This window comes from Hypanus sabinus, chromosome 12, assembly GCF_030144855.1.
Source record: "Hypanus sabinus isolate sHypSab1 chromosome 12, sHypSab1.hap1, whole genome shotgun sequence".
Lineage (NCBI taxonomy): Eukaryota > Metazoa > Chordata > Chondrichthyes > Myliobatiformes > Dasyatidae > Hypanus > Hypanus sabinus.
In genome coordinates this window covers 47,224,033-47,237,020 of record NC_082717.1, presented here as the reverse complement: position 1 = coordinate 47,237,020, position 12,988 = coordinate 47,224,033, and the positions used below count along the sequence as shown (strand labels likewise).

At 38.1% G+C, this 12,988-nt stretch overlaps 2 protein-coding genes across 3 annotated transcripts in view; one reads left to right on the top strand and one right to left on the bottom strand.

Moving 5' to 3' along the window:
- Positions 1 to 703: 703 nt before the first annotated feature.
- nsl1 (NSL1 component of MIS12 kinetochore complex) lies at positions 704 to 11,536 on the bottom strand. Its single transcript, XM_059985864.1, has 6 exons — positions 11,280 to 11,536; positions 9,977 to 10,061; positions 8,250 to 8,380; positions 3,223 to 3,280; positions 2,742 to 2,809; positions 704 to 1,496 (listed from the first exon to the last, which is right to left on the bottom strand). The coding sequence occupies exons 1-6, from the start codon at positions 11,400 to 11,402 to the stop codon at positions 1,215 to 1,217; spliced, it is 747 nt and encodes a 248-aa protein (XP_059841847.1). The 5' UTR covers positions 11,403 to 11,536; the 3' UTR covers positions 704 to 1,214.
- Positions 11,537 to 11,555: 19 nt separating this feature from the next.
- LOC132402844 (putative deoxyribonuclease TATDN3) overlaps positions 11,556 to 12,988 on the top strand; it is an 83,250-nt gene continuing 81,817 nt past the window's right edge. Inside the window, exon 1 of one of the 2 annotated variants that reach the window (XM_059985862.1) lies at positions 11,556 to 11,772. In XM_059985862.1, the coding sequence (XP_059841845.1) occupies positions 11,719 to 11,772 (54 nt within the window). In that variant the 5' untranslated portion in view covers positions 11,556 to 11,718. The remainder of the gene's footprint in view (positions 11,773 to 12,988) is intronic. The other variant, XM_059985863.1, reaches the window with a different exon arrangement.

Genomic DNA, 12,988 nt, shown 5'->3' with positions numbered 1-12,988 from the left:
AAAAAATCAAGATTTACTTGTTTAGCATAAGTGCAAAGATCACCATGTACTAATATTGTAATCAGATGACAGAAATGCAAAATTGTACTTTAAAATCAATTAATGACCTGCAATTAATTTGAACAATTTCTACAATTTATAATTATTTGGATTCCTGAAGTAGTTGTGACATTGATCTTGAATGGCACAGGTAAGGATAAAATTTTAAATGCACCTATTTTCTAAGGGGCACACAGCACCTTGTGCATGGGAGGAGGAAGGCTTTGGGGCTCTAACGTTTGCTGTCATTCATTCTTTGGGTTTTCTTCTCTGTTTCATGGGTGTTTGCAAAGAGTAAGAATTTTAGGCTGTATACATTCTCTGATATTAAATTGAACTATTAAAAAAACAATTCTGTCTCTGGATGGGAACCAGAGTAGCAGCGCAGCTAATGGGAGTGGTGTGGGAGGAGTACATACAAAGACAGGAACCAAAAGGTTGACTATGGTGAGATTAATGTTCCCCTAGCTGTGTCTATTCTTTACAATGCAAAGAGTAATGTGGAGCATGGATCAATACCTGGAATTATTATAAGTTCCTATAATAAAGCATTGCTCCCAATTTAAGAGAAAATTTAAAATGACTACCGTATTTCCAGTTTAAAAAATTTAACCAAAACTGATGTGAACATGTGAAAGGACAGGTATAATTATTGATCTTTACAATATTAAACAAAATGTATTAAGGTGTGCTACATCCTTTATTAAATGCATAACTGACAAAAGTTTAATTTGTCTATCATATTTAGACACACTGAATGTTCATTTTCTGAATAAAGATTTGCTCAGTCACAATATCACAGTTGAACAGAATGCTAGAGAGGCTCTTAGTAAAGCTGGAGGAAAAATAAGTCAAACAAAAACTAAACCATTTTTCACATTTTCAAAAGGATGCTGCAGTCTTTTCAGATAAATCAATATTTGTATTAAGAGAACTGTGAAATTCACAAAAACAAAGAGCAACTAAATATTTAAATCGATCCATAAGTCTAGCATCTTCTGTAGAAATGAAGATGACAAATTTGTTATGTTACATATTCTATTATGCTTAATATTATATTTCATTTTCTCCCTATCTTATGGACATCTAATGTTCTGTTCAATCATGTAGTTAATAAGAACAGTTAGTCATTTGCATGTTGATACTGCCATACTTTGTTGCACATTTAGCAGGGTTTATTGACCAAGATGCAGTTTTCGCTTTGGATATTTATAATTAACAGAAGAATTTATTTTTCTCTTCCTTGAACTACGATTCTTCAGCAATTTCTTTTTATCTGTCTCTATGGGAGTGACATCTGTTTTTCCAAGGGGGAAAGTCTGTCCTTTCTCATTTTGGAGTTCCATCCCTGTATGGTTTGAGAAGACTGTCTTATTTGTCTGTGAGTGCTTCATGACAGAAACAAGGTGTAGAGTTTGCAAAAGTCCTTGTGCTTTTTCCATAAAGGCTGGTAACTCCTAAAGGAAAACAAAAATATGATTATTAGTGCTAACATACATTTATTTAGTTCAAACCAAGGAAAAAATGATTTTTCACATCTTTTTCCCCCAGGTACTTCCTGCCCAGTTTGCCAAGTCAAGAAATTGCACAGCCTCAGCAATCAAAGTACTTCAAGTTCATCTAAAAGAGTTACCTCTATCAAATGAAAAAATCTTAGAAATTAAGGCATAATAAAGATGGGAATTGGAAAAAAAAAGGTCTTACAGCAGCTCTTTCAAAGGAACACTTTGTAGCTGCAATTAGTGTCAGGAGATCTGTGCACATTTCTATAGTACCAATGATGTAGTAACAGAGCAGTAACCACCAGCATGTTACCCATGTAACATATGACAGATGTGCGCCCAATATGGTACACTAGCATCACAGTTGATGTAACTACAACTGACTTAAGGTGTCCAGAAATTCATATTTAGGCCTGGTGTTCAGACGAGGTAACAAATAAACTTACTGTCAGTCCCATAGGATTATAATAGCAATTAATAGTTTCACTAACTTATATCATTTGCTCCAATGTTTTACAATTCAAATCCAGTCACTGAATGGAACTCTATAAACAGTTTGTAGTAGTTTTCTTGGTCTTTTAATATTGCCATCTAGTGGCTAAAATAAAAATAACATATCCTACAGTCCTGATGCAGGGTTAAGACTTAAAATGTCATAATTTCTCATCCCCTCCCATCCCTAAACTAATGAAGCTCAAAAGCATGGCATAAGATGTCTGCATGGACATCCTGTAGCAATAGTTTGCTCTTTCAGATTCCAGAAACTGCATGTCTCCTCCAGGCAAATATAACTGCTGGTTAACAATGATGTACATTAAAAGACTGATTCTGAATCACATGAAACTATGGATCCTGATTCAGACAACCAATTAAGTTTTTTTTTCTCTGGTACTTTGTTTTGGATGGACAGATATACAAATCGCCATAATTATCAAAAAGTTTTATGTAGGCACTTAATTCAAATAATTCCATTATCCATCTTTCTTTAGAGAAATTGTCACACACTAATTTATATACGTTATTATTTAGAAGATGGAGCTTGAAAGCCCCTCTAGGAGAACTGAAGGCCTCACAGAACAAACAAGGGTAGGACTGAAAGACCTGAATACTTTCTAAAAACTCTAGTTGAAATGTTTCTGAAATTTGTTAAACTGCTTATCAAGTTTCCTCTAGATAAAACTCAATATGTGGAATTCTTACCTTCATGGCTTCACTCATATCTTGAGAATTTTTTGATGTGCTTTCCATTATTTCTGCTTCCTTGAATACTAAAGAAAAATATACTGATTAAAATTGGCCAATGCACAAATATCAAAAAGTTAGCACCTAGTGGTTGGGCTGTCATGTTGCAACATGTTGTTGGTGGCCTTATAGTGAAGAGAGTAGATACAAGTCTTTTTCCCAGAAGAAAGGAGTTCTGAAACTAGATTCCAGACTGTAAATTTAAGGTGAGAGGAGAAAGATTTAATGGGAACTTGAGGGACAACTCCCTTTCCCCCACCCACACAGAAAGTAGTGAGCATGTGGAATGTGCTGTCAAAGGAAGTAGTAGAGGCAAGTACAATTACAACATTTAAAAGATGTTACCCTTGATGTAAAAGATTATTTGATAACTACCTTCTGTTGTTTTATTGTGTTAATCAACTCAGGTCCATAGCAAAAATTTATGCTAGGTGATTACCTTGTTCTGGATGGATTCCCATTTTCATTTGCAGACCTACCGCTGGCTGATAAAGCTTCTGCAACAATGAAATGCATTAAGTTTACAACAGTAATAAACCAATTATAAACAAAATCAGTTGAAACATTTTACTATTAAAGTAATACTACTTTTGAAGCTTTTACAGACTGAGTAATAGTGGTCTAGCATGCAGACTTAATCATGCATAGTAAAAGAAATCAAGGGGGCAACCAATTTCATCACCCTTTACAATGAGTACACGGCAGGGAGCAATTTCGTAACTTTTGAACATCTCTTAAAACCAGTCTGTACTGCAAAGCATGATTGGACCAGGTGATGGGAAATAGTAAAGAACACCTAAACAAGTGATTAAACAAGGCATTAAAATTTTCACTGGAAATTTATGAAGAAGGACATGGGATGTGTTGCTGAGCATCAAAAACCCTCAAACCACATGGGCATAAAGGCTGGTTAGCAGAAAATTAGTGAATGCCTCTTTCTGGCTGGCACAACTGGTAGATCTTTTGGTTCTTTCCTGATTTCTGGCACCATGGTGAGCATTCATGTTCTCTTTGTGACTCCATGGGTACCCTCACACATCTCAAAAAGTGAAGGCCATATTAGACTGTAGGTGAGGTGCAAGTTGATAGTTGTGGGTGCCACTGTAGCATAGTGATCAGTATAATGCTATTACAGGTGGAGTGTGAAGTTCAATTCCAGTGCTGTCTATAAGAAGTTTGCACGTCCTTCCCATGAGCATGTGGGCTTCCTCTGGAAGCTCCAGTTTCCTCCCACATTCCAAAGACGTACCAGTTAGCAAGTTAATTGGTAAGTTGTCCTGTGATTAAGCAAGGGTAAAATAGGTAGGCTGCTGGGCGGTATGGCTCATTGGGCTGGAAGGGCCTGTTCTGAGCTGTATCTCTAAAATATTGGGGAGAAATTTAAAAAGGGTTACAGTAGGATTAGTATTATTGGGGCTTGAAGATTGGTGTGGGCTTTGTGGGAAATGGTTCAATTCTCAGTTATTAATGCAATATTCTGTACTGATCTCCATGTACAATTACGTTAGTTAAGGATGAAATCACAAGAGAATGCAGATGATTTTTCTGATTTATTGACAATGAAATGCTTCCACAATAGTGAGCTCTCACAAGAAGAAATTCCTAATGAAAAAGGGTGAAGACAGTTGTTAATGAAATTAAAATTTATTAAGTATTTTCAGGACAATGATATAGAACACAATATTGTGAACTTTGTGCAGAAGCAAGCAGGAGAAAAGTTGGGAGGCAAAGAAAGTGAAAAGGTAATTAGCTTACTCTTTGAAACTTGGGATTAAAAATGACTAACTATGCATTACAACATTGGTGTCAGCCTTATTTTGTCCAAAATTTGAATCAAACTGTGATATAAAAAAGTTAAAACTGAGAACAAAACTCCTGAAGCAAGATTTTGTGTTGAGAAAGATAAACACGAAGAATATATACAGTTTGTGACCAATAGGAAATCTTATGACAACTGGAGATTAGGGTCATGTGAAAGTAGGTTGAATTATTTAACAATGAATGTTCAAGTAGTGACAGTATTCCTTTCTTTGAAACCCTGGCTTGAAAAAGAAAGACTATGGTTATTTGCTTCCACTCTGAGCTTAGCCGTTGGCTGTTTTACAGAGTTGAAAGTTGTTTAGTCCACAATACACCAGTTTTATTTTGGAAGCATTGAGATCTTTATGTTTATACATGCATTATTCCTGAGATACTGAAGTGCATTTTGCTGTGTACTTTACACACTGATACTGACAGATTCCTGTCCTTGTTCTGCACACATTGATCCTTCTGTTTGTCCCTTCTCCATATCATTTCTTTCTGAACTGAGTTTTCATAATAGATAGTCTGGAAAGGGAGGAGCAGCAAAGAAATTGACAATGATTACTGCAGCTAAAAACTTAAGTGTGATCCAATATCGTAGAATTGCAAAATAAAAATCATAGAGGTAGGGTGGCTGATGATTTAGTTAATGTTCCGTTTGATTCTAAACTAATGCACTTTTTGAAAAGAACAGCTGCTGAATGTCTGTGAATTGCTATTTTGAAATACAGTAAATACTCCTAGTACAGAAGGTCCTGCAGTGATGCTGCAGGAAGCACAGATTTCTAAAATCTCCAGTGAGTTAAGGACAATTGTGAAGCAGCTCGTGATGACAACAGGGTAATCCCTAGGGGTTCTGCTTTCTTCCCACACCCTAAAAACATCCTAGTTGTCAGATTCATTGACTACTGTGAATTGTTCCCAGCAGAGGTAGCTCATCAGATGGGTATTACTGAGCACATGAGAAAATAGGTTTAGGGCAGTGGTTCCTAACGTGGGGCGTAATTTGATTTTTAAGGGGGGCAATTCGAGAATGAGTTATTAACAGTGAATTTTTTCTAGTAAGTCTGTGTGAGTGTGAGTGTGTGTGCGCGAGTTAATACATATGTGTATATACAGTATGCATACATAAAAATACGTGTGTATGTACATGTGTAATTGTGTATGTACTGTATATATAGTGTATCACCATCATTACAACCATCAAATGGCTTTCATAATTAAATTAATGAATTGACTGTTGTAGGAAGGAACGAATGAACAAGTCCAAACACGTAAGAAACTCATACGAGGTTGCGCCAATGCTGCTCTTTGCAGTAGCTTTTGGTTCTTGGTGGTGTGAAGGTGTGTACATTGCGTCATCTCTTTTAAACAGTTGCTGTAGAAACGAATCGGCATTGTTTTATTTATTTATTATTATTATTATTATTATTTTAATATCACTTAATGTTCTTTTTTTTTACAATTTCTTAGTAATTTCTTCCTCTGAACTTTAACAGTCCTTTGGTTCTTTTATTTTTCTCGTTCATGAATGCCATGTTCTTTGGAAGCTTGTTTAAACCAAGTTAATGGTCTTTTCAGCTTCCTCCAGGTGAATAGGAGTTCACTTTTTGAATAATAAGAATTATATATCACCACAGGGGGCATCAGGATTTTAGAGGTGATTAGGTGGGGCATGGCCAAAAAAAGGTTGGGAACCACTGGTTTAGGGAAATAAATGGTGGATGGAATCTGAGACCTAGCATCAATGAATCAAAAAGCCCCCATTTGAAAAGACACAACATTTCAAATAATGTAAGCTAGATTGCTTTCCCAAAGTCCCAGTTTGCAGGAGGATTTCTTTAATTACTACAGGTGGCCCCGTTTTTTGAACGTTTGCTTTACGACAGCTCGCTGTTACGCAAGACCTACATTAGTACCCGTTTTTGCTAACCAAAGAGGATTTGCTTTTATGAAAAAAGACACCCGCTTTGTACGTGTGTTTACCCTGAGAAAGAGTACCATGACTGTGAAGCCTTGTGCGGGCAGTTGTGTGCACACGTGTGTATGTGCCGATTTTTTTCCCTCCAAATCGATTTTGGCTCACTGTCCTCCCGATTTTGATAAGTGAAACTACACCGTACATACAATATTTCTACTTTATATAGGCTGTGTACTTATCATATTCCTGCTTTTACTATGTTTGTGTTATTTTAGGTTTTATGTGTTACTTGGTAGGTTATTTTTTGGCTCTGGGAACGCTCAAAAAATTTTCCCATATAAATTAATGGTAATTGCTTCTTCGCTGTATGACATTTCGGCTTACGAACAATTTAATAGGAATGCTCTACTTTCGGATAGCGGGGGGATACCTGTACTCTTTTAAAAAGAATATTTGGATGTTAATGACCTGTAACAAGATAAACTGGAGTAGACCTGTGACCTTTTACCTCTACCACTTTCCTACAGTTAACCCATACTCTGATACCATTAATATCTGAAAACCTATTCTACATATCTCTAACAAGAGAAAATCTACAGATGCTGGAAATCCAAGCAACACACACAAAATGCTGGAGAAACTCAGACCAGGTAGCATCTATGGAAAAGAGTACAGCTGACTTCATCACTCTGCCTGAAACATCGACTTCTCCCTAGTAATGGCACCTTCACTAACTTTTGTCCAATGACACTTGAACCTCTGGCATACTGACAGTGTCTTCCACAATGAAGAGTGATGCAAAATACTTAATCAGTTTGTCTGCCATTTCCTTGTCCCCCATTACTGCGTCAACAGCAACATTTCCAGCGGTCCAATATCTACTCTTGTCTCTCTTTTACTCTTTATACCTGAAAAAACTTTTGGTATCCTCTTTAATATCATTGGCTAGCTTACGTTCCTATTCCATCTTTTCCCTCAATGACTTTTTCTGTTGCCTTCTGTTGGTTATTAAAAGCTTCCCAATCCTCTAATTTCCTACTATTTGCTCAATGATATGCCCGCACTTTAGTTTTTATTTTGGCTTTCACTTCCCTTGTCAGCCACAGTTGCATCACCTATCTTTAGAATACTGCTTTGGAATGCAATTATCCTGCGCCTTCGGAATTGCTCCCAGAAACTCCAGCCATTGCTGCTCTGCCATCATTCCTGCTATAGTGTCCCCTTCCAATCAACTTCGGCCAGCTCTACTCTCATGTCTCTGTAATTCCCTTCACAGGCTTCTAAAATTTTGAGAATGCAGGCTTAGACTAAATAATCTCTAATTAAACACAAACCTGCCAATCCAAGAACTAATTCTAATCCCTTTTCATAAATCCATGAAATCATGAGTAATATAAATCACATGATATATTTACAAGAAAAGACTATGAAATGAATTAAACAGTACAGCCCTTAGGTACATGAGTATTGACTATGGTTATTTTAACTAATCTCATATGTCATATATCCTTCCACATATTCTGCCAATCTAGAGGCTCTTTATCATATCTGTTTCCATCACCTTCGCTGGCAGCACAATCCAGGTACCTACTAGTCTGTTTAAAAAAAAACCTTCGCTTCATAAAATCTGCTTTAAACTTCCCTCCCCCTCACCTTAAAATCATGCTCTCTTGTATCTGACATTTTCACCCTGAGAAAAAAAAACTCTAGAGCACAAAAGATACAAAATTGAAAACACATACCAACAATTCCCTTTCTGCTTTTATGGTTTTAGCAAGATGTCCAACAACTTTTCTGGGAAACTGTTTACGTTTTGAAGCTGTCTCCTTAATGCATTCATCCAAATCGTCATCCAAATTCTTTATGTCATTCCCTGAAAATTAAATTGTTAAAGCAAGATATTTAGTAAAAATTGGCTTTTTTTTTGCCAGATATTAACACCACCAATTATTTTAGGAATTAATAGCACAGCCTATTGAACTTACTTTCTCTACAGAAATAAAACAGAAAAAAACATTAAAATCCTGTTGACTACCATAGCACTTCAACATTTAAATTCAGAAAGATTTAAATTACAAAGTAACTTATTGTGCTTACATAACCAGAATTTAATTGAAGTGACATGTCAGCTGCAAACATGCAAAAAGAATTAAAGTTATTAGGTTTGATCATAATTCAAAATTTTGATTTGAAAAAATAAAACTATTTAAATAGAATTGAAACAAGGTCAATTGTTAAATGCCCATTGCAATTTGAGATAACTGTACAAAAAAAAAAGGACAATTGATGGAAATTAATAGTACCCTAATTAAAGTATAGTTTTATTTAATATGCATGCCTAATCTTAGTTCCCATAGATGAAGGAAATGCAGACTGCAGAGAGCAGGATGACTCTAAGGCTCAAAGTTCTGTAATGAGTAATGGATGGATTCCCAACATTTAAAAGCACTGACAGAGGAATCAAGTCAATTCCATTCAATTATAACTTATGTCACTGACAGCTAATACGTATTTTCTTTCATTTGGTTTTTGCTCTTGCACCAGAGGATGTTGAATAGGTAGTCTAGGTTATTCCATTCCAGTTAGGAAACTCAGAGTTGTATATGGATACATACTTTGATAATAAATGGACCTTTGAACCTTATTGAACAATTCTCAATCTGGACAGTGACAGTGTTCCCCCCCCCCAAAAAAACTTGGTCTAGCTAATACTTAATAAGAACACGGACACTCAAAAATAGTTTAAAATGGTAACACAACAGCGGGAAACACCCAAAATGCCAGAGCAGCTCAGTGTGACAGGTAGCAAATATCGAGTAAAATGGACAGTTAATGTTTCTGGTTGAGATCCTTCTTCAGCACTGGAAGGAAAGACGGAAGATAACGGTATAAAATGATTGGGGGGGGGGTAAGAGTATTTGCTGGACAGAGATAAGTGAAAGGTGAGGGGGTAGACAGGCAGATCAGGTGGGGAAAATGGGAATGATCTAAGAACTTGGAAAGTAATAGAAGCAACAAAATGTTTGAAGATGATGAAATCTCATAGCAGTGGACCTTGAGGTGAGAAGGGGAACCAGAGAAGTAGGTGATATGCTGATCAAGAGAACAGGAAAGGGTATTGGGGTGAGTGAGATAAGGAGAAGTAAGTAGTGACGGAGGTAGTGCGTTATTCAAAGTTGGAGAAATTGATGTTCATGCCATCAGGTTGAAGACCACCATGGTGGAATATGAGACATATGTTCATCTAATGCATATCAAGGCCTCAATTTAGCAGTAGAGGAGAATGTAGACAGACATGTTGGTACGGGAATGGAAAGTGGAATTAAAATAGCTAGCCAATTAAGCAATTGAGCTGGACAACTGCAATCAGAATTCAAAGGCAAGATTTTTAGTTAAGTTCAACATCTATCTTTTCACCTCTATATCCACCACATTCTCTGATAATGAGCTGGAATTTAGTGCTCCATACCGTATCTCAATTCCTCATCCTCTGAAACTTCTTGCCATAACATTCCATTGACAAGGATGTTCTCCTGAACAGCTGTTTCAAATATCTACAAAAATGAATGCACATATTAAAAAATATACAATTTAACCATAAGATACAGGAGCAGAATTAGGCCATTTGGCTAATTGAGTCTGCTCTGCTATTCAATCATGGCCGATTTTTATCCCGCATCCCTGTTCTCCAGCTTTCTCTGTAACCTTTTAACATTCTTACTGATCAGGAACCTATCAATCCCCATGTATGCCCAATGATTTGGCCTCCATTACAGTATGTGCTAATGTATTCCACAGATTCAGCACCATCTGGCCAAAAGAAAACTTCTCATTTCTGTTTGATAGAGATGTCCTTCCATTCTGAGCCTGTGCCCACTGGTCCTAAGCTCTCCACTTCACACCCACTCTAGGCTTTTCAACATTCTGTAGGTTTCAATGAGCACTCCTCTTATTCTTTATTCCAGCGAGTACAGGCCTGAAGCCATCATAAACTACTTGCATGTAAACCCTCTCATTCCCAAGGCCTTTCTTGTAAATCTCAGGACCCTCCACATCATTTCTTAGGAATGGGGCCTAAAACTACTCATAAAACTCCAAATGTGCTCTGACCAGTACCTTATAAAGCTTCAGCGTTACATTCTTGTCTTTAATATTCTCGTCCTCTGAAAATGATTTTTTTCTCTTTCTCTTTCCCTCTCACAATTACTCCTTGCCTGTTCTCCATCTTCCACTGGTGCTCCCCTCCCCCTTTCTTTCTTCGTCCTACGATACTCCCCCTTCTGCAGCCTGGTATCCCTTTTGCCAATCAACTTCCCAGCTCTGAGCTTTATCCTTCCCCCTCCTGTCTTCTATCATTTTGGGTCTCCCCCTCCCCTTTGAAATCTCTTACTATCTCTTCTTTCAGCTAGTCCTGACGAAGGGTCCCGACCCGAAACGTCGATTGTACTTCTTCATTTAGATGCTGCCTGGCCTGCTGCGTTCCACCAACATTTTGTGTGTGTTGCTCGAATTTCCAGCATCTGCAGATTTCCCCATGTTTGCGTTGCTAGATGGCATTTGACTTCTGAGTACTGACTCAATCTGCGCTAGGATTCCCAAGTCTGTTTACACCGCCGATTTCTGAATTCGATTCCAGCTTAGAAAATAGTCCACGACTTTATTCATTTTACAAAACTACATGGCCATACACGTCCTTACACTGTAACTTAGAAAACCAAACTGCCCTCCCCAGAGCCTCACCCCACCTCGGGGCCTTCGTTCAGCCCACTCACCCGCCGAGCCTCCAGCTGCCGCTCTCCCTGCAGCCGATCGCACAGAGCCTCCGACAAGCGCTCGAGCGCCGCCGACACCGCCCGCCTGGAGCAGCAGAGCACGCGGCCGGCCGGCAGCGCCATCCATCCGTCCGCCCCGTACTCTCCGGTGCCAGTACACTTTGCCGCCACTTTTCCAAACACACGAACTTCCGCCCAGTGCAACCCCTGACAGTTCCGGTGAAAAGCATTAATTCTAATATCGGTTCCGCCACATCGTGGAGGGAATGTGCGTCCCAATTTAAAAAGCAAATGGTTGAGAGCCCAAACTGGTATTGCTCGTGGATAATATTCTTCCCCCCCCCAGAAAATTCCTAAAATAAGCAAATCCGAAAGTAAAACGCTGCACTTCACTAATGTCAAAGGACGGTGAGGTGCATCCTATGGCGTTCCGGGCAGTATGAGCGGATTTATCGATTGCCACTGTCACTTAGCGGCGCAGGATTTCTTAACAGTAAGGCCTTGGGCTCCAGGCCCTTTCATTTCTACTGCCCGCTTAAAATGTTAATTATTATTTTGTAGTAAGTATTTCAGGTCTGCTTTCCTGGGTGGAGGATTCATATTTGGCGGCCTTTGCTGCTTCGAGCTTCCAGACAGGAGAAAACGGGGTGATCCTGATATAGGGTCTCAGCCCGAAACGTCGACTGTTTACTCTTTTCCACAGAAGCTGCCTGACGTGTGTCGTGGTGTTTCGTTTCTCACAAACGACCAGGAGACGGAGAAAATTCTTCAAGAAGTTTTAAGCTTTAATTTGCAAACCAAAGCTGAGACCATCACTTGAGCTAGTCACTGATTGCCCGCTGATCATTGTACATAGCATTTTTATAGTAGTCTTCTTAACTTAGTTGCATTAACATATCCAATCATTCTATAGCTCCATATCATCTATACATTAACTAATCAATCGCTCTTGACTAGCTCTCGATTCGCCACCATTATTTCTTTCCAGTTCACATCTTGGGCCTCATTCCTGGCCACGGTTGTTTCTCAGTCAGCCTCCCTCAACATTCCATTGCCTGTTCGTATCATCCTGTCTGCCACCGTTATCTCTTCATAAGCCATTCTATTGTATAATATATGGAGTACATTTCAGCTAAGCACATTTCTGCGAATGATACACAGGTGTTCTTAAATGCTAAGTGTATTTCTGCTAATAATACTCATATATTCTTAAATGCCATAGTATATACCTAAGAATACAATGCATCTAGTAAATGAATAAATGCATAGTAAATACTCAGTAGTCGTGGTTATATAGTGAATGCTGCTAATGCATAATATATTTTCCAATACGTGCTGAGTTCCTCCAGTATATTTCAGCATCCCATATTTTCTCTTGTTTGAAACCAGGTGATCCTTGTGGGTTTTTTTCCCGATGAAAATCAAAATAATAACTTTTATATTGCCATTCAGTATTGCAGTATTAAACCTTTTATTAAAACATATTTACGTTCTTCTTAGGAAGACCTTCGGGCTCGAGGGATAATGATTAGCACGAATATGTCAATATCACTGATGCTAAATGGGCTGTGCTTAACCCCTCCAATAGCAGAGGTCCCTGGACTGGACTGGTTGTAGATAGTTCTTGGCATTAGAAGATTAAAAAGCTTCAGGCAGTCCAGACCTTACAGCAGTAGTTAAAGCTTTTTTTTCATATGTGGCAAAAGCAA

What these genes read in the sequence shown, in the direction of transcription:
- nsl1 (XM_059985864.1), bottom strand. Translation starts at nt 11,402, where the DNA reads ATGGCGCTGCCGGCCGGCCGCGTGCTCTGCTGCTCCAGGCGGGCGGTG. An exon ending in GGCAGCTGGAGGCTCGGCGG is followed by an intron (nt 10,062 to 11,279) that starts GTGAGTGGGCTG and finishes TCATTTTTGTAG; the next exon opens with ATATTTGAAACAGCTGTTCA. An exon ending in ATATGAGTGAAGCCATGAAG is followed by an intron (nt 1,497 to 2,741) that starts GTAAGAATTCCA and finishes GTTTTCCTTTAG; the next exon opens with GAGTTACCAGCCTTTATGGA.